The sequence below is a fragment of the Chelonia mydas genome, chromosome 1 (genome assembly GCF_015237465.2).
Source record: "Chelonia mydas isolate rCheMyd1 chromosome 1, rCheMyd1.pri.v2, whole genome shotgun sequence".
Classification (NCBI taxonomy): Eukaryota; Metazoa; Chordata; order Testudines; family Cheloniidae; genus Chelonia; species Chelonia mydas.
In genome coordinates this window covers 2431282-2455014 of record NC_057849.1, presented here as the reverse complement: position 1 = coordinate 2455014, position 23733 = coordinate 2431282, and the positions used below count along the sequence as shown (strand labels likewise).

The following is a 23733-nucleotide window of genomic DNA, read 5'->3' as shown; positions in this document are numbered from 1 at the left end:
GCTTTACACAATATCCTGATTGGCAAACAAAGTGGTTATAACTACTGATTCTAAATTAAGACTTCTCTTCTCTTCTCTTCTCTTCTCTTCTCTTCTCAGTCATCAGGTCTATCAAAGATCCCCCGAGGCAAGGCCTTGGCTGCATGGAGACCCTCTGGTTTAAAGTCCTGCAAGGATTCCCTGGAGTAGAATCTTGCCTATTCTGTTTTACAGCATTGCAGACCTTTTCAAATGTTTATTTGTATGCATGTATTATTTCTATGTCTGAGTTAGAAATATAAGGTATGTTACCAGATTTAGGGTGTACTAATAATATCAATTTGGATAGTATGGGTTTTAGGCTCGCCAATCTGTTTGACCGCTGCAAAATCCTACCTCAGCACTTCATCGTGGAGCAACGGTGACCCTGGCTGTCTGACAGCTATGGTGGTGGGGTGTATGTCCTGTTAGGTCTAACCATGCTACAAGGTGTCGGACTATCCAATCCAGGGAGGGGGATTGCTCTCTCAGAGGAAAGAGCGCTTTTCCTTCTCCTTAGAGGTTGAAGGCTAGCTAAGCCTGAGGAGGTATGCATGCCTGCCCACCTAGCCAGTGGAATAGCTTGAAGTTAACGGCTAAAACAACACGAGTAAATGGGTCTTAGTTCCCTGAGCATCATCAAACTATTCTACAGTGGTGGAGCGGAAATTGAGCTACGAGAGATTGCTAAAAATGTCAGGTGCTAGGCCAACATGGAAAAGGACAATCCTCGCTGTGTGTACTTACAATTGTAGGTTCCTGGCAAGGGAGGAAACGTTAAACCATCTGATGCAGGAGAATAAAAGGATAAGATGCGATATCCTCGGTGTCTGCGAAACCCGATGAAAGAAGGAGTTCGAAGTCAACTAGAAGGATGGAAGCACTCTGAGGCTCGGAAAGAGAGATGGAGCTAGAAATGTTGGAGGAGTCCGATTTATTGTCAGTAAGGATTGGTCTTTGAAAGTCATATCATGCCAGCTAATATCATCACGTATTGGTGTGCTGATCTTCAGATGGAGTCAAAAGCTACCCTCAAGGTCATCCAGGCCTACGCTCCCACAAGTGCAAGTGAGGACGAAGAAGTGGAAGAATTCTACCTAGAGCTCGAAAGAGCCCTCATGAAGAAGTCCACTTACACTGTCATGATAGGAGATTTCAACACCAAGCTTGGGCAAGAGAAAGCTGGCAAAAAGTTCATAGGGAGATACGGCAGTGGCAAAAGGAATGAAAGAGGAGAAAGGCTGATAGCAATGGCAGAAACAAAAGAACTGTATGTGGCAAACACCTGGTACAAAAAGAAGTCCGCAAGAAGGTGGATGTGGATAGCTCCAAACATGAAGAGCAAGAATGAAATCAATTATATTTTAGTCAATAAAAGGTGCATTATTCAAGACTTCTCTGTGGTTCAGCCTTTCAATACCGCAGTGACCATCGCCTGCTTAGAGCGAAGTTGATTTTCAACGAAGTGGTGGAAAAGAAGACATTACAGATGGCAAACAGGAAACAGTGGCTGAAGACATTTGATGAAGCAAAGCTGAAGAAAGCAATTTCAGGGTTTGACTGGAGCCAGACGGAAAAGTGTGATGAGGACTATAGTATCTTTGCTGACAAGCTGAGACTTGCATAAAAGCAGCTTAAACTGAAAAGCTGATGAAGGCAAAGGGAAGAATCTCAAATGAAATGAAAAGCTTGTTGGAGAAGCGGAGAAACATGAAAAGGAGCTCAAATAACAACCTTGAGTACTCCATTCTGTGCAAGCTTATCCAGCGAAAACTGAAGAACGACTTTGAGAACTTCCAGAAAGAAAAGCTCCTCAAAAGAGCTGAATCACACAAGAGCCTCAGGACATGCAAGCAGGAATTGACGCAGTATAGATAGAACATTACAGCATTGAAGAACAAGGACCGAGAGACAGTAATTGACAGAGCAGGGATGGAGGAGGTCTGCAAGGGCTTCTATACAGAACTGTTCAAATCAAGAATCAATGTCCCTGTCCCAATGCTCCAAGAGTCAGAAGAATGCTTCCCCCCAATAATCGTCAGTGAAGTCTGAAGCACAGTACACCAGATGAAGAAGGGAAAAGCTCCAGGCAAAGATGGTATAATGTCAGAAATTATTTTTGCAGGAGGCAAAAAACTTTGGAAGGTCCTCGCTTTAAGATTTAGTGGATATCTTGAAGAAGGAAAAATACCATCAAGCTGGAGGGAGTCGAATACCATCTTGCTGCACAAGAAGGGCAATCGAGAAAATTTTAAGAACTACCACCCTATATGCCTGCTCTCTCACATCTACAAGCTCTTTACAAAGGTGATAATGAATCACCTCTCACAGAGTCTGGATGAACAACAGCCGAGAGAGCAGGCAGGGTTTCGAAGAAATTTCAGGACAATCGACCATATATTTACCCTTAGACAGCTCCTAGAAAGAGCAAGGGAATACAAACTCCCACTGTGCACTGCTTTCATCGACTATGAAAAGGCCTTCGATAGCGTCAAGTTTAACATAATATTAAAGGCACTTGCAGAGCAGGGCATTAACATGCAGTACATCAGTTTGTTGAAGGAAGCGAATACTGGATGTGCAACAGACATTACTCTCCTCAAAACTCCAGACAAGGGACTCCCACCTTTGGCCAAATCTATATAAGGGGGTGGAACAGAAAAAAGAAGGCTGCCAGTCATAAGAAAACCCCTGCCAACCACCAAAGACATCTGCTGGAACTAACAAAGACTGACACAGGGAGAAGGATTGTGCCCAGACTAGGAATGAGTCTAGTCTGTAAAAGAAGTTTATTGGAACATCTTTGAGGATGAGATATTACATGTGACCAGTTTCTTGGTGTATTAAGTTTAGCCTTGCGTGTTTGTTTTTCTTTGCTTAGTGACTTACTTTGTTCTGTATATAATCTTTTATTAACACTTAAATCCTACTTTTTATACTTAATAAAATCACTTTTGTTTATTAATAAACCCAGTGTAAGAAATTCTTACCTGTGCATACCTCTGTTTACTTCAAGAAAGAGGGCAAATAATATGAACTTACACTGAACACAAGTTTATACAGTGTGAGATGAATTTATCTGGTGTTCAGGCTCCCAGAAAGGCTGTATACTGAGTGCTGGGTCAAGTCCCTTTGAACTGAGAAGCCCCAGGGCTGAGTGAATCTTGGTACCTTTGTTCTGCAGCGGGGTGTGGCCCTAACTCTGGTCTGTGCTGCAGAAGACCTGGAGGGTCTGGCTCAAGAAGACAGAGGTGAGGGTGCCCATTCTGGCAGAGGGGTTATTCTCAGTGGCATCCCAACACATCAGGTGACAGTCTCAAGGGGATCTCTGTGACCGAACCCATCACAGTATTGACAAAATATTACTCCATGTTTATCCTCTCATCAATGATTCACTCAAGGTCCTAGAGTGATGTTCTTTGAAGGGCTCATCCTTCCCCTGGTCATCTTTCCCCAGCTCACTGAAAGTGTGTTTATTACATTGTCTTTCCTTTGCAAGCTGGCATATTACTGACAAAGGTTGGTATTAGGACATACATGCAGAATAGAGCCAGTCAGTGAATTTCCACATCAGTTGCCTGATGCTAATAGAATCTGCTCCCCGAATCCTCTAGCAAATTCAGACATGTCAAGCAATACCAACATCAGGCTCACCACATTCATTCATAACAACTCTAGCAATTCATATTAATTCAGCAGAACATCGTAACAGAAGCCATGCCCCTCAACTCTACTGCTCCAAATGCACTAGGATAAAAGGGAGCAGCTCAGATTAATTTGGGGCTGACCACCAGGGTGGAAGGACATAGGCCTGTGGCTCCAGCCAAGGCTCAACCGAAGCTTGAGACCGGGAGGAACCAGAGACACATCAACCCAGGCAGATACCAGAGCACCCACAGAGGCCTTGCAGAGTCTGGAGTTGCCGGGAACAGCACAAACTGGAGCACATGGAGACAACCAAGATGCCCAGACCACAGCAGCAGGAACTGCAGCAGGAAGCAGCCCAGGAGGATTAGATAGTGGCCTGGTAAGAGAACTACACTTTTGAGTCAGTGTGTTTCAGCCAGAACTCCCCCACTGACTCACCGGCATATGCTCCAGCCACTACCAGGGCCCTGGGCTGGGGTCCAATGGAGAAGGAAGGCTGAGACCCCCATACAGGGGCCACCAACCCTGTTTTTTTTTTACATGGTGGCCCCCTTCCTGACTGACACCACTGTGCCACAAAGCCTTACCACCCTTCTAATGGGGGAAAATGTACTGACTTTGGCCACTCAGCCTTACTGCCCCGCTAAGATGGGCAAATCTATAGACTTTGGTTTCCAGGTCTTATAGCTGTGCTGACAGGGGAGAATTTACTGACTGTGTCCACTAGGACTCATTGCTCTGCTGACTGGGTCCAATTTACTGTTGGTAGCCACTAGGCCCTACAGTTTACAGGGGTGAATTTACAGACTGTAGCCAAGGGGACTTACTGCGTGTTGACCTGGGCAAATCTATTGCCTCTGGCCATTGGGACACACTACCCAGGTATTAAGGGCAAATACAGTGACTTTAATCTATGGACTCCAGCCACTGGTCTGCATTTCCCAGCTATTAAGGGCAAGTACAATGACTTTGGCCATTAGGTCTTATTACCCTTCTAATAAAGGAGAGTATATTGACTTGGCCTTGGGGGGAAGACTCACACGTGGGCTACGTATTCCCCCAATACTTATATCCTAAGAGAGATGGGGCACACTCACCCTGCACTGGACGGTGTTTTCCCCAACCCTGTCACATGTGGTGGAGAATGTGGGCAGCGGTGCAGGCCTGAGGAGAAGCCTAAAACCAGTAGATTGGAGGAGGGTATGGTTCTCCCCTTGATTGCCTTAGCGTGCTAATGACCTCAAATTAGTGGATACCACCATGGATTTGGGTAGTCTTGAAATAGCTCCTAGAAAGCCAGCAGCAGTAAGCTGCACAGCAAGAACAGGAATACACACAGCTGTTGCAACAGGTGACTAGTCGTCTACAGGAGATGACACAGGAGTTGGCTTCTCAGCAGCAAGTGCTCATCCAACAAATGGCAGCATTCCACCAGCCAGCAGGGCCTTCAGTTAATTCTCTACTTGATCTCAACCCATGATCTTTACCACCTATCCTCCCCCTAAGACTCATGAAGATGGGGCCTGGAGATGTTTCTGAGGCCTTTCTTCTGACATTTGAATGGGTAGCCACTGCTGCACGATGCTCAGTGGGATACTGAACCACCCTTCTAGTCCCTTACTTAATGGGGCAGCTTCGGTGGCTTACCACCACCCTGACCAGCAGGACGCCCTGGACTATGAAAAGGTGAAGGTAGCCATGTTGGACCAGACCAGTTTGAGATGTACCACCAGAGATTTCATTGGGAATGGTACCCCACTGGGGCTGGTCAGTGAGTGGTGACTCAATGTCTCCAGGCTACAGCTGGCAATAACTAGAGCCCAACAAGTGGTCTGATGCTCAGGTGACAGAAATGGTAATTCTGGAACAGTTCACACGAATCCTCACAGCCAGGGGGAAGGAGTGGTTGTGTAGACACCGCCCCACGACACTTACAGAAGCAGTAGGAGTGATGGAAGATTACTTGGCGGCTGGGACTATGGAATCCTGACTCCACAAGATGAAGGAACTCCAATGGGAGGACTATGATGCCTCTTTGGAGTCCCGACTAAGAACACTGGCCCAAATCGGAAGCCAACTGCCGCCCGAGATCTTACTCTCTGGGAGAAGATCCCTGTGACATTATCTAATTGATCTATGACCATATAGATCATTACTGCAACCACTGTCATACAGTTACAACAAATCTTGCACAAAGGTGGTCAAGTGAGATGTCTATGAAAAAGGTTGTAAGTTGCTGGTTATGATTATGCTGTTTGTATTCATGTACCATTTTTGTATTTGAAGTTATGATTATTGGCTGTGTACTTGTATTGTATTTCAATTTGTTTCATTCTGAGTAGCACCAGTAAAACATTTGCCCAATTTATCAAGAAAGGGCTATTCAAGTTAAGTGGCTCATCAAGAGACACTTAACTGACAACGGAACTTGGGAGACTGCAATCCACATTTAAGTAGCCTTCCTGGAAACGTTCAAAGTAGCACGTAAACAATGGTTACCTGAAATGAACGGAATCATTCATGGGCATATGACTTGCCCATGTGACTCCAAACTCCGTCTTGCTGTTGTGATTTCCCACAGAAGAACAAAGGGGTTTCCTTCCACATGGCAGAGGATATAAAGGCCCTCCGTTTTGTCTTCAATCCTGCTTCTGACCTCTGGAGGGACTTTGCTACAAACTGAACCTCCAAACAAAGGACTGAACAACCCATCCAAGCTCTAGATGTATGCACTCCAGAGATTTGATTTGAGCCAGCAATTTTTCCCATCACTGCTTAAGCCTGAAGAAAGAACTTTGCAATTGTATGTATTTGATCCCTTTAACCCATTTAAATTCTCATCTATATTTCTTTCTTTTTAAGAATAAACCTTTAGATTTTAGATACTGAAAGAGATTGACAATAGCGTGATTTTTGGGTAAGATCTGATTTCTATATTGAACTGGGTTGTGTGGCTGGTCCTTTGGGAACAGGAGAACCTTTAATTGGGATATTGGTTTTCATAACCACTCATCCCTATAAGGAGTGCTATTAGTGGTGATACAGAGGAACTGGAGTATCTGATGAAATTGCTTGTATAATTTCTTGTTAACCAGTGGGGTGAAAGAGAAGTTCTCTTGTTGGTTGGTTTGGTGTGCCTTAAAAGTTGAAAACCACCAGTGTTGGGCTGTGACTGCCTTGTTCTAAGCAGTTGGTCCTGAATTAGATACTCTCAATTGTGTCCCACTAGGGCACCCCTTGTTACAACCCCTCTCATCAGAGTTAAGCTGACTCGGACTCGCTGCCCAGAGGGGTAGGAGGCCACTGTTATGAATGTGGTCAAGAGGGACATTTTCGTCATGATTGTCCCTGTATGGGCAGGGCAGGGTAACCAGCCTGGGCTCGGAAAAGGGACCCAGAGAAGTTCAGGATACTGTTGCTCACAGAAGGGATTCCTACGATGGTGTTGATTGACTCTGGCTGTAGCCAGACTCTCATCTGGTGCAACCTCGTACCTGACCTTGAGCCAGGAGGAACCTCCATCCATGTCCAATGTATCCATGGATACCTACATTCTTATCCTACTGGTGGAGTGACGCTGGAGATATACCACTGAAGAGCAGACCTCTCAGTTGGCATGACCGCCAGATTGGCCTATTCGGTGATTTTGGGGCAGGACTGGCCGTGGTTCCTTGAACTATTGTAATAGTCTGCACAGAACCCCCATGTGAAGAGAAGGCAAGAACAGGTAAAGAGAGAGCTACTCAGGAGAGACAGGGATGATGACCCAGGGGAAGGCCCCTCCAGGTCCGCTGAGACCCGGTGTCCCCACCTACCCTAACAGATCCGTCTGCTGATGATGTGCAAACTAAGTTTGAACATGATGGCGACTTTATCCAGGAACAATGAGAGGATCCTAAACTTAGTCATGCCTGGGAGCAGGCTACCCCTAGAGATCAAGAAAGGGGGTGCTACCCAAAAAACTCCAAAGCCCACACTTCAAAATACAGCAGAACCACCTCTTTCAGCTGGTGGAAGAGCCGCATACTCAAAAAGTACTCCTTCATCTTCTGGTCCCTCGGAGTTTATACCAGAGTCTTTTTAAACTTGGCCCATTTGGTTCCCTGAGCAGGACATCTGGGAAGAGAAAAGACCCTCCAACAGGTAGCACGGCGGTTCTTCTGGCCAGGGATCCACTAGGAGGTGAAGAATTATTGTGCCTCAAGCCCAAAGTGCCAAAGCACAGACCTGAAAGGAGTGCCGAAAGTGCTCCTCATACCTCTCCCAGTTGTTGGTGTCCCCTTGGAACAAATAGGACTTGACTTGGTGCGTCCACTAGAAAGCAGCGCATCCAGCCACCAGTATACCTTTATGATCATAGATTACATGACCCGGTACCATAAGAAGTCCCATTACACACTGCCAGCCCCCAAGTTAGCCACTGGACTCATCAAGGTCTTCGCCTGGATAGAGATACTTTACAAAATCTTGATGGATCAGGGGACAAATGTGATTTCCCGATTGATGGCTGACTTCTCCCATCTCTTAGGCATACGAGCCCTCAGAACTTCCCTATGACATCCCCAAACAGACAGACTGATGGGGGTAGTCCATCACATGCGACAGCTCTGGGAGACACTTCAGACGCTAGGGATCTTCTCCAGAGAAAATCTCAAACAGGTGCAGCAGACTCAGGCACAGCAATATAACAAGGGAGCCAGGCTAATCCTGTTGCCCTCAACCAAATCCAAATTACTGGCTAAATGGCAAGGCCCCTTTGAAGTTACATGGCAGATCGGACCAGTCAATTATGAGTTTCGGCTATCAGACTGATGAGGTGAAACATGCATGTATCACATCAAATTGCTGAAGGCCTGGAGAATCAGGGAGGCTTTACTGATCACTCCCTACCCCCCTGAACCACAATTAGGACCCCTGGCTGATGGATCCTTTGAGGATGGTCCAGTAGCGACAGGAACACGACTCAACTGCAAGGACTGCTGTGGTTCTACCCAGATGTGTTGTCGGCTTGGGCAGGAGGGACAACCCTCATGAATCATCATATTGCCACTGTACCAGGACAGAAGGTATGCAATCCCCACCAGCCCCTGCCCAAGGAGATGTGGGAGGCTGTCCGGAAGGAACTGGAGGTTATTTTAGACATGGCATGATAGAAGAATCTCATAATAAGTGGAGAAACCCAATAGTCCTAGTTCCGAAACCAAACGGCTTCATCTGGTTTTCCATTGACTTTAGAAAAGTGAACAATATATCTCTGTTAAATGCCTACCCAATATTGTGAGTCGATGAACTCCTTGAGAGGTTAGCGGGAGCCAAGTTCCTGTCCACTGGATCTCTCCAAGGGGCATTGGCAAATCCCTTTGACCCTGACCTCATGCTTGAAGACAGCCTTCCAAACGCACTTTGGCCTATACCAATTTGGGACCATGTCATTCAGGTTACACTGGGCAGCTGCCACCTTCCAGCAGCTTATGGATCGGATACTGCAATCCCATGGGTGGTACGCTGCCGCTTACATTGATGGTATCGTCAGGTATAGCACCAGCTGGGAAGATCACCTTCCATTAAATGGGACATAGACTCTCTACAATACTTCCTTTTAGGGAACACATTCTGGATGGTTACTGACCATGCACCACTGCACTGATTACATCACATGAAGGAAACCAACCTGCGAATAACGCAATGGTACTTACCCCTACAACCTAATAATTTCCAGGGGTGCACCATCCGGGAAAGATGCACACCAATGCTGACTTTTTTTCTGTACCACAGAGAGAGGAAGGAGATGTCAAGCCCCCCCAATCCACTCTTAAAGGGGAGGGTGTGTGCCCTGCACTGGCCAGGGAAGGGTTAACCGTAGATTGTGGGCTGTTGACCTATGCATCCTAAACTCTTACTGGGCACGCTCCAAATGCACTTAGATGAAAGGGAGCAGCTCAGCTCATCTGGGGCTAACCACCAGGAACAAAAGATGTACGCAACTGACTCCAGCCAAGGCTCAGACAAAGCCCAAGACCAGGGGAGCTGCAGAAGCAGCAACAGAGGAAGGTGCCAAGGCACTCACGGAGGCCTCTCAGAGTGTGGAGTCACCAGGGACAGAGCAGACCAGAGAGCCTGGAGATAACTGAGACATCCAGACCATGGCAGCAGGAACTACAGCAGGAAGGAACCCAGGTGAATTAGATAGTGAGACAGTAAATGAACTGGACTTTTTAGTCAGCGTCTTTCAGTTGGATGCCTCCTGCTGACTCAGTGTCACATGCTCCATCCACTCCCAGGGCCCTGGGCTGTGGTCCGGTGGAGAGGGAGGGCAGAGACCCCCCTGCCAGGGACACTACCCCCCTTTTTCTGCATGGTGCCCCCCTTCCCAGGTGAGGCCACTGGGCCACTAGGCCTTACTGCTCAGCTGACTGGGGGGAATTTACTGATCGTAGCCACTGGGTCTTACAGCCCTCTGACAGGGGTGAATTTACAGACTGTCACCTTACTGCCTTGTCAACCAGGGCAAATCGATTGACTCTAACCATTGGGCCACACTGCCTAGCTATTAAGTGCAAGCATGGGGACTTTGGCCAGTAGGCCTTATTACCCTGCTAATAGGGCGAGAATGCTGACTCAGGGTTGGGGGGAACTCAGACATGGGTTATGTATGCCCCAAAACCTGTACCATAAGAGAGCTCCTGCCCTGCACCAGACAACATTTTACTCAATCCTGTCACAGATGGGTAAAACCTCATCTAGTGGGGGAAAAACTCTTTAATTTTCCTTTTCTTTGTACTTTAGCTTGCTTTTCTCCTGTGGTAAGACCAGAATGTAGTCATTTTCAGGACATGTATGCATGTCTTATATAACAATTAGAAATGTAGATCTCAGAGATCTCTAGTTTTATAGATATACTTCTGTCACACTCTGCACCCCAAAGCAATATGCTGGCACCCCATATTCACTACTGTTATATATTTGAAACAAATCTTGTACAAAGTTTGTCATGTGAGGCATATTTGTATCTGAATTTATTAATCTTGACTATGCAACTGTATTTCAAATGTGTTTGCTCCTGTGGTAACTCCCACAAGGTAGCTTACATGCACTCTAGTCAGCATATTCTGAATGCACTATTCAAGTTGATGGTCTATCAATGAGCATAATGGAAGAAGCTTATCCCCAACTGATGGACTTTCCTGTGGACATTCAGGACAGAATATGGGTAATGGCCCCTACTATGACTCACTGAAGTGTGCAAGGGCATGTAACCAGCTCATGTGACACTAGACTACACATTGTGCCTGGACTTTTCCACTAACTATGCTGCGGGTTTGTTTGAGACAATGAGGTTCCCGCCTCATGGCAGAATATATAAAAGGGGAAGTGACATCACCACTTGACCTCATTCCCCCTACAACTCAACCCCTAAAAACATGGCTAGAGGAAAAAGGTTGACTGAGGAGGTAGTCCTAGGCTGGAAAGGAGAAACCCAAACTCAGATTGTGATTTTACTTTATTTCTTAGATAATCAACTTTGATCTGTACACTTATTTCTTATAACCACTTAAAATCTATCTTTCTGTACATAATAAATCTGTTTCATATTGGAAGGGCATAATGAGGATCAGTTCTGGGTCCAGTTCTCTTCAATGTCTTCATCAATTATTTAGATAATGGTATAGAGAGTACACTTAAAAAGTTTGAGGATGATACCAAGCTGGTAGGGATTGCAAGTGCCTTGGATGATAGGTTTAAAATTCAGAATGATCTGGACAAAGTGGAGAAATGGTCTGAAGGAAATAGGGTGAAATTCAATAAGGAGAAATGCACAGTACTCCATTTAGGAAGGAACAATCAGTTGCACACATACAAAATGGGAAATGACTGCCGAGGAAGTAGTACTGTGGAAAGGGATACGGGGATCATAGTGGACCACAAGCTAAATATGAGTCAAAAGTGTAACACAGTTACAAAAAAAGTGAACATAATTCTGGGATGTATTAGCAGGATGTTGTAAGCAAGGCATGAGAAGTAATTCTTCTGCTCTACTTTGCACTGATTAGGCCTCATCTGTCCTGATGTGGACAAACTGGAGAAAGTCTGGAGAAGAGCAACAAAAATGATTAAAGGTCTAGAAAATATGACCTATGAGGGAAGACTGAAAAAAATGGGTTTGTTTAGTTTGGAAAAGAGAAGTGTGAGAGGGGACATGATAACAGTTTTCAAGTACATAAAAGGTTGTCACAAGGAGGAGGGAGAAGAATTGTTCTTCTGAACCTCTGAGGGTAGGACAAGAAACAATGGGCTTAAAACTGCAGCAAGGGAGATTTAGGTTGGACATTAGGAAAAACTTCTTAACTGTCAGGGTGATTAAGCACTGGCATACATTGCCTAGGGAGGTGGTGGGATCTCCATCATTGGAGATTTTTAGGAGCAGGTTAGACAAACACCCATCAGGGATGGTCTAGATAATACTTAGTCCTGCCATGAGTGGAGGGGACTGGACTAGACCTCTCGAGGTCCCTTCCAGTCCTATAATTCTGACTCTATGATTTTTGTGAAAAGTTTTTGGACATGTTAGGAGTAGTAAACAGGAGCCCTTTGGGGATACTGCTTCTTGACTAACACCTGTAAACAGGCTCAAATCTTGTCACAGCAGGGAAATGATAATAAACCTGGTCTGCTGGGTGGAAGGGGAAACTGAGACACATCAGCTCATGGCATTGATAAATATCTGTATTGAGTTGTCATCAGTTGGAAAAACGCAATGGTTAACAATGTGGCACAGACACAATGAGAGATTTTCTAGCAACCCAGAGAAAGCACACTTGGTGACTTTTGAGATCACAAGGCTGATCTACAAAGTGTTACAAGATACACAGAACTTTGCAAGAACATCTGTGGCATAATACTGCAATGTTTGCAACACATGGCAGTTGTATGGTCAAAACATAAAGAGGGCCTTGGGCACACTGCCTTCCTCATTAGTCCAGGGTAAACGTTTCTTCAGTAAATTAAGGGTGTGTGTGGCTCTCTGTGCCCCAAAGCAATACCGTGGCACCCCCATATTTAACATGGTGATATAATTATAATGCATTTTATACAAAGTATATTATGTAATATATCAATGGAAATATTATGATTTGCTGAATATCATTATCCTATTTGTATGCATGTATCATTTTTGTACCTAGAGTTATGAACATTGACTATGTACCAGTATTTCAAATGTGTTTGCTCCTAGGTAACACCCACAAGGTAGTTTACATCCAGTCTAGCCTGCACATTGTGGATGAACCATTCAAGGTTATGGCCCATTAAGAAACAAAATAGGCCTTAGAAGAAGCTGATCCCCATCTGATGGACTTTCCTGTGAACATTCTAGCCAGGATATGGGCAATGGACACTGCTCTGAATTATCAAAGAATGCAAGGGCATGTGACCAGTTCACCTTGTGTCTGTACTTTTCCACTAACTGTTCTGAGGGCTTTTGCTTGGAAAAATGAAGTTTCCTCCAAATGGGAAAAGCTATGACAGGAGGAAGAGACATCATCATTTGGTCTCACTCCCCCCAGAAGTCAATACCTTTAACACTTAGGAACAAGGACTGAACTGGGGATGTGGTACCAGGCTGAAGGGGTTTCTAGCCTGTGTATGGAAGACTGGTGGACTGTTTGTACCATGAGGGTGAGACACAGCTTGATGCAAACCCTGTCTAGTGTATAGAACTTAGATTGCCCTTTCGTATCTTTGTTAGGTAACCAAGTTTGATCTTTCATCACTACACTATTACTTAGAATCACTTAAAATCTATCATTCTGTACTTAATAAATCTGTTTTATATTTTTTCACCTAAAACAGGGTGTTGTTAGAAATGTTTGTTTGAAATCTGTAAGGGAAATCTGCTCAAGAACAGGGGCTGGTGCATTGTCCTCTTCACACTGAGGAAGCGGTGGACTAGGTAACAAACTCACACAGGTCAGGCATTGAACCAGGGCAAGATGGTACAGCTCTAGGGACCTTTGTTGGGGAACTGGGGGGAACTGGCTGGAGTCTCTCTATTATTGGTTCACCAGGAAAGCACAGATTGACATGCAAGAGGGCTCAATGGTTGCACTCCAGGGAAGTCTGTCACACCCACCAATGAACAATTCTTTCTAGACCATTTTCCTCTTGTCATGAGCTCACTTACTGACAGAGAGACCATGCTTATGACAGGGAAGTCAGGACTGGATATTGGGGATATGTTCATTGTGACTTGCCTTTGCTAAGAGATTTGAAAATCCTTAAATGAAAGGTGCTGCACAGTATGATGACAGTTACTGATGAGAATTACTGGTCTCTGATCCCTTAGGAGAAGCCCCATGTGCCTGCAGAAAGCGTTAATGTCTCCACTCCGTCACCTTTCTCCATAACTATCTATCTACTGCCTACCAATCCAATCTGGGCATTTACAGGGTTTCAGACCCTGTGGAGACATAGATATTATCCCTCATTTTCTTACTAATCAACTATAAATGTTAAATATACACAAATACACAGAGCAGACATTCCTCTCTGACTCATCACAGAGCCCAAGAGTTCTCATCTCCCTTTGGGAAGGTCCCTTATTTACTGTTTACACAGAAGTGCAGACATGGAAAGAGAAAGATTGGTTAGAGTATCTCTTTTCTCTGTCCTGTTTACATTCAGATGCTGCTTCTCCCCTAGAGGCTGAGCGAATCCCCCTGGGGTTGCACAGAGACATATTATAAACAGTGCATATACCTGCGTCTCTTCTTCTTGTCTGATGTTGCTGCAGATCCTGGGGTGAGAAAGGTGTGGGACACGGCTACCTGAGGGGGATTCCCAGGGAAGACACTTCCATCTCAGGATTCACAGGTACTGCGTCTCTTGCCGAGGAGCTCACCAGCTCGACAAACCTAATGTAATGTGTGTGTAGTGGGATGGAGTGTTAGTCTGTGGTCCTTTCTGCTCTGCACACCCATTAAACATCTCAAAGACCTTGTTAAGGATGACGAGTTTCCTCCAGTATCACAGGACAAAATATCACTTTTTGCTGTGGCTCCCCAGCTGGTTGATGGCCTCTGCTCCAGGGTGGCTGCATTTCATTGGCAGAGGGGATCCTTCAGGATGAAACGTGTTCATAGATGTATAACATAAGGTCAAATTCTGAGGCTGTGGCCCATAGTTACTCAGACCCCGCTGAGACAAAACTGCCCTTAGGGTAAGAACTGAGCTCAGGAGCCAGCTGTGAGTTAAACCACAAACACTGTCATTGCCTCCTCTTGCATCTCAGGTCTCTGGCTGTTAATGGGGGAGGGGCGCTGTTAGCTGACATTTATCTGCTGGAAAGGATGGAGGTGCTAGGGCTTCTCACTGGAACAATGATGTCAGGGTTTTCTCCTCCCCTCTGAATTCTGGGCTACAGATGTGGGGACCCGCATGCAAGATCCTCTAAGCTTATTTTTACCAGCTTAGGTTAAAAACTTTCCCAAGGCACAAATTCCATCTTCTCCTTGAACAGTATGCTGCCACTACCAAGTGATTTAGACAAAGAATAATATCCTAACCAATTGGTTACAAAATGATCAAAGACCCAAACCCCTGGGTCTTGGAACAATGGAAAAATCAGTCAGGCTCTTAAAAGACAGATTTTATTAAAAAAAGAAAGGTAAAAATAATCTCTGTAAAATCAGGATGGAAAATACTTTACAGGGTACTCAGATTCAAGAACACAGAGGATTTCCCTCTGGGAAAAACTTTAAAGTTACAAAAAAGCAAACCAGGAGTACACCTTTCCTCACAGCACAGAGAAAAACACAAGGCAAAAAAAGATAAGTGAATGCATTCCCTTGCTAGTATTTACTAATGCTAATGGAGTTGGAGTGCCTGCTTCTTTTGGCTACGCAGGTGGTGTCGGAGAGAAGGCTTTGGATTCTTTGAACATGGGATGGTGTTCCATGAAGGAGGAGTGCTGGGCAGAGATGGGCTCCACCTAACGAAGAGAGGGAAGAGCATCTTTGCAAGCAGGCTGGCTAACCTAGTGTGGAGAGCTTTAAACTAGGTTCACCGGGGGAAGGAGACCAAAGCCCTGAGGTAAGTGGGGAAGCGGGATACCGGGAGGAAGCACGAGCAGGAGCGCGTGAGAGGGGAGGGCTCCTGCCTCATACTGAGAAAGACGGGCGATCAGCAGGTTACCTCAAGTGCCTATATACAAATGCATGAAGCCTGGGAAACAAGCAGGGAGAACTGAAAGTCCTGGCACAGTCAAGGAATTAGGATGTGATTGGAATAACAGAGACTTGGCGGAATAACTCACATGACTGGAGTACTGTCATGGATGGATATAAGCTGTTCAGGAAGGGCAGAAAAGGTGGGGGAGTTGCACTGTATGTAAGGGAGCAGTATGACTGCTCAGAGCTCAAGTATGAAACTGCAGAAAAACCTGAGAGTCTCTGGATTAAGTTTAGAAGTGTGAGCAACAAGGGTGATGTCGTGGTGGGAGTCTACTATAGACCGCCAGACCAGGGGGATGAGGTGGACGAGGCTTTCTTCCGGCAACTCACAGAAGTTACTAGATCGCAGGCCCTGGTTCTCATGGGAGACTTCAATCACCCTGATATCTGCTGGGAGAGCAATACAGCGGTGCGCAGGCAATCCAGGAAGTTTTTGGAAAGAGTAGGGGACAATTTCCTGGTGCAAGTGCTGGAGGAACGAACTAGGGGCAGAGCTCTTCTTGACCTGCTGCTCACAAATCAGAAAGAATTAGTAGGGGAAGCAAAAGTGGATGGGAACCTGGGAGGCAGTGACCATGAAATGGTCGAGTTCAGGATCCTAACACAAGGAAGAAAGGAGAACAGCAGAATACAGACCCTGGACTTCAGAAAAGCAGACTTTGACTCCCTCAGGGAACTGATGGGCAAGATCCCCTGGGAGAATAACATGAGGGGGAAAGAAAAGGAGTACTTGTGGAGTCCAGGAGAGCTGGCTGTATTTTAAAGAATCCTTATTGAGGTTAGAGGGACAAACCATCCCGATGTGTAGAAAGAATAGTAAATATGGCAGGCGACCAGCTTGGCTTAACAGTGAAATCCTTGCTGCTCTTAAATACAAAAAAGAAGCTTACAAGAAGTGGAAGATTGGACAAATGACCAGGGAGGAGTACAAAAACATTGCTTGGGCTTGCAGGAGTGAAATCAGGAAGGCCAAATCACACTTGGAGTTGCAGCTAGCAAGAGATGTTAAGAGTAAGAAGAAGGGTTTCTTCAGGTATGTTAGCAACAAGAAGAAAGTCAAGGAAAGTATGGGCCCCTTACTGAATGAGGGAGGCAACCTCGTGACAGAGGATGTGGAAAAAGCTAATGTACTCAATGCTTATTTGCCTCTGTCTTCAGGAACAAGGTCAGCTCCCAGACTACTGCACTGGGCAGCACAGCATGGGGAGGAGGTGACCAGCCCTCTGTGGAGAAAGAAGTGGTTCAGGACTATTTAGAAAAGCTGGACGTGCACAAGTCCATGGGGCTGGATGCGTTCATCCGAGAGTGCTAAAGGAGTTGGCAGATGTGATTGCAGAGCCATTGGCCATTATCTTTGAAAACTCATGGCGATCGGGGGAGGTCTCAGATGACTGGAAAAAGGCTAATGTAGTGCCCATCTTTAAAAAAGGGAAGAAGGAGGATCCTGGGAACTACAGGCCAGTCAGCCTCACCTCAGTCCCTGGAAAAATCATGGAGTATTACTGACCACCTGACCAGGATGGTGATAGTGAATGTGAAATGCTGAGGGAGATTAGAGAGGCTATTGAAATATCCCCATGTTGACTGGGTACATGTCACCTCAGGACAGGATGCAGAGATAAAGATTCTTGACACCTTACCTGACTGCTTCTTGGAGAAGCTGGTCCTGGAACCCACCAGAGGGGAGGCAGTTCTTGATTTAGTCCTAAGTGGAGCACAGGATCTCATCCAAGAGGTGAATATAGCTAGACCACTTGGTGGTAGTGACCATAATATAATTAAATTAAATAACTCTGTGGAAGGAAAAACACCACAGCAGCCCTATACTGTATCATTTAATTTCAGAAAGGGGAACTACACAAAAATGAGGAGCTTAGTTAAACAGAAATTAAAGGGTACAATGCTAAAAGTGAAATCTCTGCAAGCTGCATGGAAACTTTTTAAAGACACCATAATAGAGGCTCAACTTGAATGTATACCCCAAATTAAAAAAAAAAAAACATTATAAAAGAACCAAAAAAGAACCTTGGCTAAACAACAAAGTAAAAGAAGCAGTGAGAGGCAAAAAGGCATCCTTTAAAAAGTGGAAGTTAGATCCTAATGAGGAAAGTATAAAGGAGCATAAACTGTGGCAAATGAAGTGTAAAAATACATTTAATGAGGCCAAAAAGGAATTTGAGGAACAGTTAGCCAAAGACTCAAAAGTAATAGCAAAAAAATTGTTAAGTAAGATCAGAAGCGGGAAGCCGGCTAAACAACCAGTGGGGCCACTGGACGATCGAGATGCTAAAGGAGCACTCAAGGACGATAAGGCCATTGCGGAGAAACTAAATGATTTCTTTGCATCAGTCTTCCTGGCTGAGGTTGTGAGGGAGATTCCCAAACCTGAGCCATTCTTTTTAGGTGACAGGTCTGAGGAACTGCCCCAGATTGAGGTATTATTAGAGGAGGTTTGGGAACAAATTGATAAATTAAATGGCAATAAGTCAGCAGGACCAGATGGGATTCACCAAGGAGTTCTGAATGAACTCAAATGTGAACTTGCAGAAGTATTAATTGTAGTCTGTAACCGATCATTTAAATCAGCTTCTGTACCAGATGACTGAAGGATAGCTAATGTGACACCTATTTTTAAAAAGGGCTCCAGAGGTGATCCCGGCAATTACAGGCATTTAAGCCTGACTTCAGTAGGGGTCAAATTGGATGAATATTGAATAGCTTCAGGCCTAGAACTAATCCCAGCAGAACACCAATCTGAGCACCCCCATTCGCTGGCAATGGCCTGTTGACATCTGCTTTCTGAGATCTGTCAGTTAGCCAGAGTATAGTCCATTTAAAGTATGCTTTACTGATATAGTAAAGTGTTCATTTTTATCTGAATGTTTTCCCCATGAAACGAAATGCCTCAGATACCCTTGATCAACCAAACAAATACTCTCATTAAAGAATGAAATCGGGTTTGTTTGACAAAACCTATTTACCAAAATCCATGTTGTTGATTGACAATAATTATATTCCTAGACTTTTTTGTAATGAATCACATACCAGCTTCTCCATTATTTCCTCACCTTGTGAAATTTTTAAAAACTTTTCCTTTGTTTGTAATACTTTACTTTAAACACAGAACTGTCAGGAATTTGCCTTGTTGTTTTGCTCTGCTGTTCCCTAACCATGTACTTCTTGTTCTGAATGAGATGTGTGGCTGATCTGTCACTTAGTAACTGCCTGATTGCGTCCATCTGGTTCTGAATCGGATGTGTGATTGATCTATCAGTTTCTAACTCTGGTGTTTATAACTCTAAGGTTTTATAGTAGATGCTGTTTAACCCCCTTCTTGACAGCTAATGGACTGGAAAGTTTTTCATCCGCTCATGTGATATACTGCTTCTTTCCAACTGCAGAACAAAAGTATTTCTTGAACACATCCACTTTTTCTGTACTATTAACAAGTTTCCTTTCTACCTCTGGGAATGGGTGTAAATCTTTTCTAGGAATTCTTTTCTTCTTAATATACTTAATAACCACCTTTTTGTTATCCTTAGCCCTTCCAAGCATGGATTTTTCCCTGATGTCTTTAGTGTCCTTTCTCAATTTTCGTAGCTTCCAAATTCTATTGCTTATTTTATATTTTTCCTTTTCCCAGTTTGTGGTATATTTCTGTTTTCCCGCATAATGGCAGCCTTCACTTTCCACGGAACCAGGTTTTTCTCCAAAGTTCACTGCTTTCTTTACTGTGGAATTGTGGCTTTTTAGGTATCTAATAACCTTTTCTTAAAGAACTCTCAATGTTCATTCCCATTTTTCTGTCTAAATTTTTCCTTCCAATGAGTTTTTCTGTTACTTTGCCTCAGCTTTGGGGAATTTGCCTCTTTGAAGCACTAAATACTTATAGTTATAACTGGTTGGAACTGTTCTTTGTTTGTCAATTTGAGTGTAATCAGTTCATTCTTCCTTTTGCTCTCCTCTATCATATGCCCCCTTCTTTGTCTCTTCTATAAACTCAACAGTCCCACACTTTTCATTCTGTCTGCATATGGCAGTCTCCCCCATTCTCATAGCCTGTCTTTGAAACCCCCTTTCTGTCCACTATATCCTTTATACGGACTGGGTGAGCAAAACTGAGCACATTTCCACAGCAGGTTATTCTGCATCCCATTCCTTAGGCATCCAATCATTGTCTTTGTTTGGCTACTTCTGCAAATGAGGAGCTGCTATCAATGTCATCCAGATATTTTCCCTTAGATGTGTTCTAGCTGGGATGTTGCTGCCTGGCACATGTTGTCATAAATATAAAGGGAAGGGTAACCACCTTTCTGTATACAGTGCTATAAAATCCCTCCTGGCCAGAGGCAAAGTCATTTTACCTGTAAAGGGTTAAGAAGCTCAGGTAACCTGGCTGGCACCTGACCCAAAATGACCAATGAGGGGACAAGATACTTTCAAATCTGGACTTGGGGAAAACACTTTTGTCTGTGTGATACCTTTACTGGTAACAGAATCAAGGATGCACACCCTCGAACTCCTGTAAAGTTAGTAAGTAATCTAGCGAGAAAATGTGTTAGGTTTGTCTTTGTTTTGGCTTGTGAAATTCACTGTGCTGGAGGGAATGTGTATTCCTGTCTTTTTTTGTGTCTTTTTGTTACTTAAGGTTTTGCCTAGAGGGATTCTCTATGTTTTGAATCTGACTGTCTGTGAGATTATCTTCCATTCTGATCTCACAGAGTTGTTCTCTTATCTTTTTTTGTTCTTCTAATAAAGTTCTGTTTTTTAAGAATCTGATTTGGGTTTATGGGTATTAAAATCCAAGGCTGATCTGGGCTCATACTGTTTATTCTCAAGCCTCCCCAGGAAATGGGGTCTAAGGGATTCAGGGGATATTTTGGGGAAATAGGAACTCCAAGTGGTCCTTTCCCTGATGGTTTGTGAAATCACTTGGTGGTGGCAGCATTTTACCTAATCCAAGGGAAAAGACTTTGTGCCTTAGGGACCTTTTACCCTAAGCTGGTAGAAATAAGCTTAGGGGGTCTTTCATGCTGGTCCCCACATCTGTACCCTAGAGTTCAGAGTGGGGAGGGAACCCTGACACATGTCTTAGCCAAAGTTCAGATTTTTTCCACTCTGAGATTTTGAGTAACCAGGTGAATGGGGAACTCCCTACAGCATGGACTCATTAGCTTGGCTTTCATTGAAATAAGGAACGATGATGGAAAACCACTATCCACACACATGTTTCCTCCTGGTGCCTATTAAAGTTTCCCACATCATGATGTGTAGGAATTATTGACCCATGGAGCACCGTCGAGTATGGAATTTCATTATTAGGGTCAGTTATTCAGAATTCGTTTAGCTGAATAAAGAAAATGTCATTTTCCAGTGTGTGAAAAGTGATCAATTTGATACACCCGTGTCAAGGTTCCTCCCCGACTCTGAACTCTAGGGTACAGATGTGGGGACCTGCATGAAAACCTCCTAAGCTTACTTTTACCAGCTTAGGTTAAAACTTCCCCAAGGTACAAATTAATTTTATGCTTTGTCCTTGGAATATCCACTGGCACCACCAAACTCTAACTGGGTTTACTGGGAAACGTAGTTTGGACACGTCTTTCCCCCCAAAATCCTCCCAACCCTTGCACCCCACTTCCTGGGAAAGGTTTGGTAAAAATCTTCACCAATTTGCACAGGTGACCACAGACCCAAACCCTTGGATCTGAGAACAATGAAAAAGCATTCAGTTTTCTTACAAGAAGACTTTTAATAGAAATAGAAGTAAATAGAAGCAAAGGAATCACCTCTGTAAAATCAGGATGGTAGATACCTTACAGGGGAATTAGATTCAAAACATAGAGAATCCCTCTAGGCAAAACCTTAAGTTACAAAAAAGACACACAGACAGAAATAGTCATTCTATTCAGCACAGTTCCTTTCTCAGCCATTTAAAGAAATCATAATCTAACACATACCTAGCTAGATTACTTACTAAAAGTTCTAAGACTCCATTCCTGTTCTACCCCAGCAAAAGCAGCGTACCGACAGACACAGACCCTTTGTTTCTCTCCCTCCTCCCAGCTTTTGAAAGTATCTTGTCTCCTCATTGGTCATTTTGGTCAGGTGCCAGCGAGGTTACCTTTAGATTCTTAACCCTTTACAGGTGAAGGGGTTTTTCCTCTGGCCAGGAGGGATTTTAAAGGGGTTTATCCTTCCCTTTATATTTGTGACAACCCGAGAGAACAGCCTCCAGTTGTGCATGTATTGTCTCATAATGGCATTGTCTCTCCATCCAGGCATTTCTCATGTGACCACCACCCTAGACGCTGCACAGACACAGCAAGTCGAGGCAATTTACAGAACGTGCAGGTGACACCGTTCTGCCTCAAATTTGGAGACCTTCTCTCCTACTCCATGTCAGATTCCAACACAACCGACTTCTCCAACCCCTCCACCTTCATCCTGCTGGGCATTCCTGGCCTGCAGGCAGCCCACGTCTGGATCTCCATCCCCTTCTGCACTATGTACATCATAGCCATCTTGGGGAACTTCACCATCCTGTTTATCGTGAAGACAGAGCCGAGGCTCCATGAGCCCATGTACTATTTCCTCTGCATGCTGGCCGTCACCGACCTGGTCCTGTCTACATCCACCGTGCCCAAAATGCTGAGCATCTTCTGGTTCAATTCCAGGGAGATAGATTTTAGTTTGTGCCTCACCCAGCTCTACTTCATTCACTGCTGTATAACGATGGAGTCTGGAATCGTCTTGGCCATGGCTTTGGATCGCTATGTGGCCATCTGTGATCCCCTGAGACATTCCACCACTCTGACCAACCGCTTTGTGGCCAAGATCGGCCTGGCCGTGGTGCTGCGTGGAGGCATTCTTGCACTGCCTTATCCTTTCCTGGCAAGGCAGTGGCCATATTGTAGAACCAACATCATCTCCCACACGTACTGTGAGCACATAGCCGTGGTGAAGCTGGCCTGCGCTGACATACGCATCAGTAGTTACTACGGCCTCTCTGTGGCATTCTTAGTGATTGGTCTGGATGTGTCTTTTATCACTGTGTCCTATATCCAGATCCTCAGGGCCATCTTCAGCCTCCCCACAAAGGACGCCCGGCTCAAGACTTTTGGGACCTGTGGCTCCCACCTCTGTGTCATTTTAGCATTTTATATCCCAGCTCTCTTCTCCTTCCTCACACACAGGTTTGGTCATAATGTGCCCCCGCACTTCCACATTCTCATGGCCAACATATACATTCTACTGCCCACCATGCTAAACCCCATCATCTATGGGGTGAGGACCAAACAGATCTTGGACAGGTTACTCTGGTACATTACTCATATGGAATAAAGTTTTCTTCTGGTGCTCTGACTCTCAGACCAAGCTCCGTGGAAATCTGGCTGGTGACAATGTGCTGTGCTGCCTTCCCTGAATCACTGACAAGGAGGCCAAAGAGACATTACATCCTTTCTTTACCTTACAGTGCTGTATCAACCTGATAATCTGGGAAATCCATCTATGTACAACTCACAGGGTTGCCACATTTCTTATTGCTGGTAACTAGACAACTGAGGACGTGCACTTTCCTCCACCTCTTCCCCCATGGCCCTGCCCTTGTCACTCACTCCTCTCCTCCACTATCCCTATTACTCACTGGATTGTCTTCATCCCCTCTCTACCCCAGCTGCATCCTATATGTGCCGGGGCTGGAACGGGAGTTTCAGAAGCCTGATGAGGATCCTTCCTGCTTGTAGGAGGCAGCCCCAATTGAGCAGGGGCTGATGTGAGTTAATGACCCAGTGTGCCCCCCTCCCCCACTCTGCTGTAACTGGACACTGCCAGATCC

At 44.8% G+C, this 23733-nt stretch overlaps 1 protein-coding gene across 2 annotated transcripts; it reads left to right on the top strand.

The window, feature by feature from the left end:
• The first annotated feature begins 19461 nt into the window (after positions 1 to 19461).
• On the top strand, positions 19462 to 23237 carry LOC119565139 (olfactory receptor 52R1-like). 2 transcript variants are annotated; one of them, XM_037889571.1, is made up of 2 exons: positions 19462 to 19534; positions 22318 to 23237. In XM_037889571.1, the coding sequence occupies exons 1-2, from the start codon at positions 19462 to 19464 to the stop codon at positions 23235 to 23237; spliced, it is 993 nt and encodes a 330-aa protein (XP_037745499.1). The 2 variants fall into 2 exon arrangements, with proteins under 2 accessions (XP_037745499.1, XP_037745500.1); XM_037889572.1 differs by lacking the exon at positions 19462 to 19534 and having other exon boundaries at positions 22287 to 23237.
• Positions 23238 to 23733: the final 496 nt, after the last annotated feature.

Bases quoted from the DNA above. Each gene is read 5' to 3' on its own strand.
- LOC119565139 (XM_037889571.1), top strand. From the start codon at position 19,462: ATGTCTTTAGTGTCCTTTCTCAATTTTCGTAGCTTCCAAATTCTATTG. The intron at 19,535-22,317 runs AGTTTGTGGTAT...ACACAACCGACT, and splicing joins TTTATATTTTTCCTTTTCCC to TCTCCAACCCCTCCACCTTC.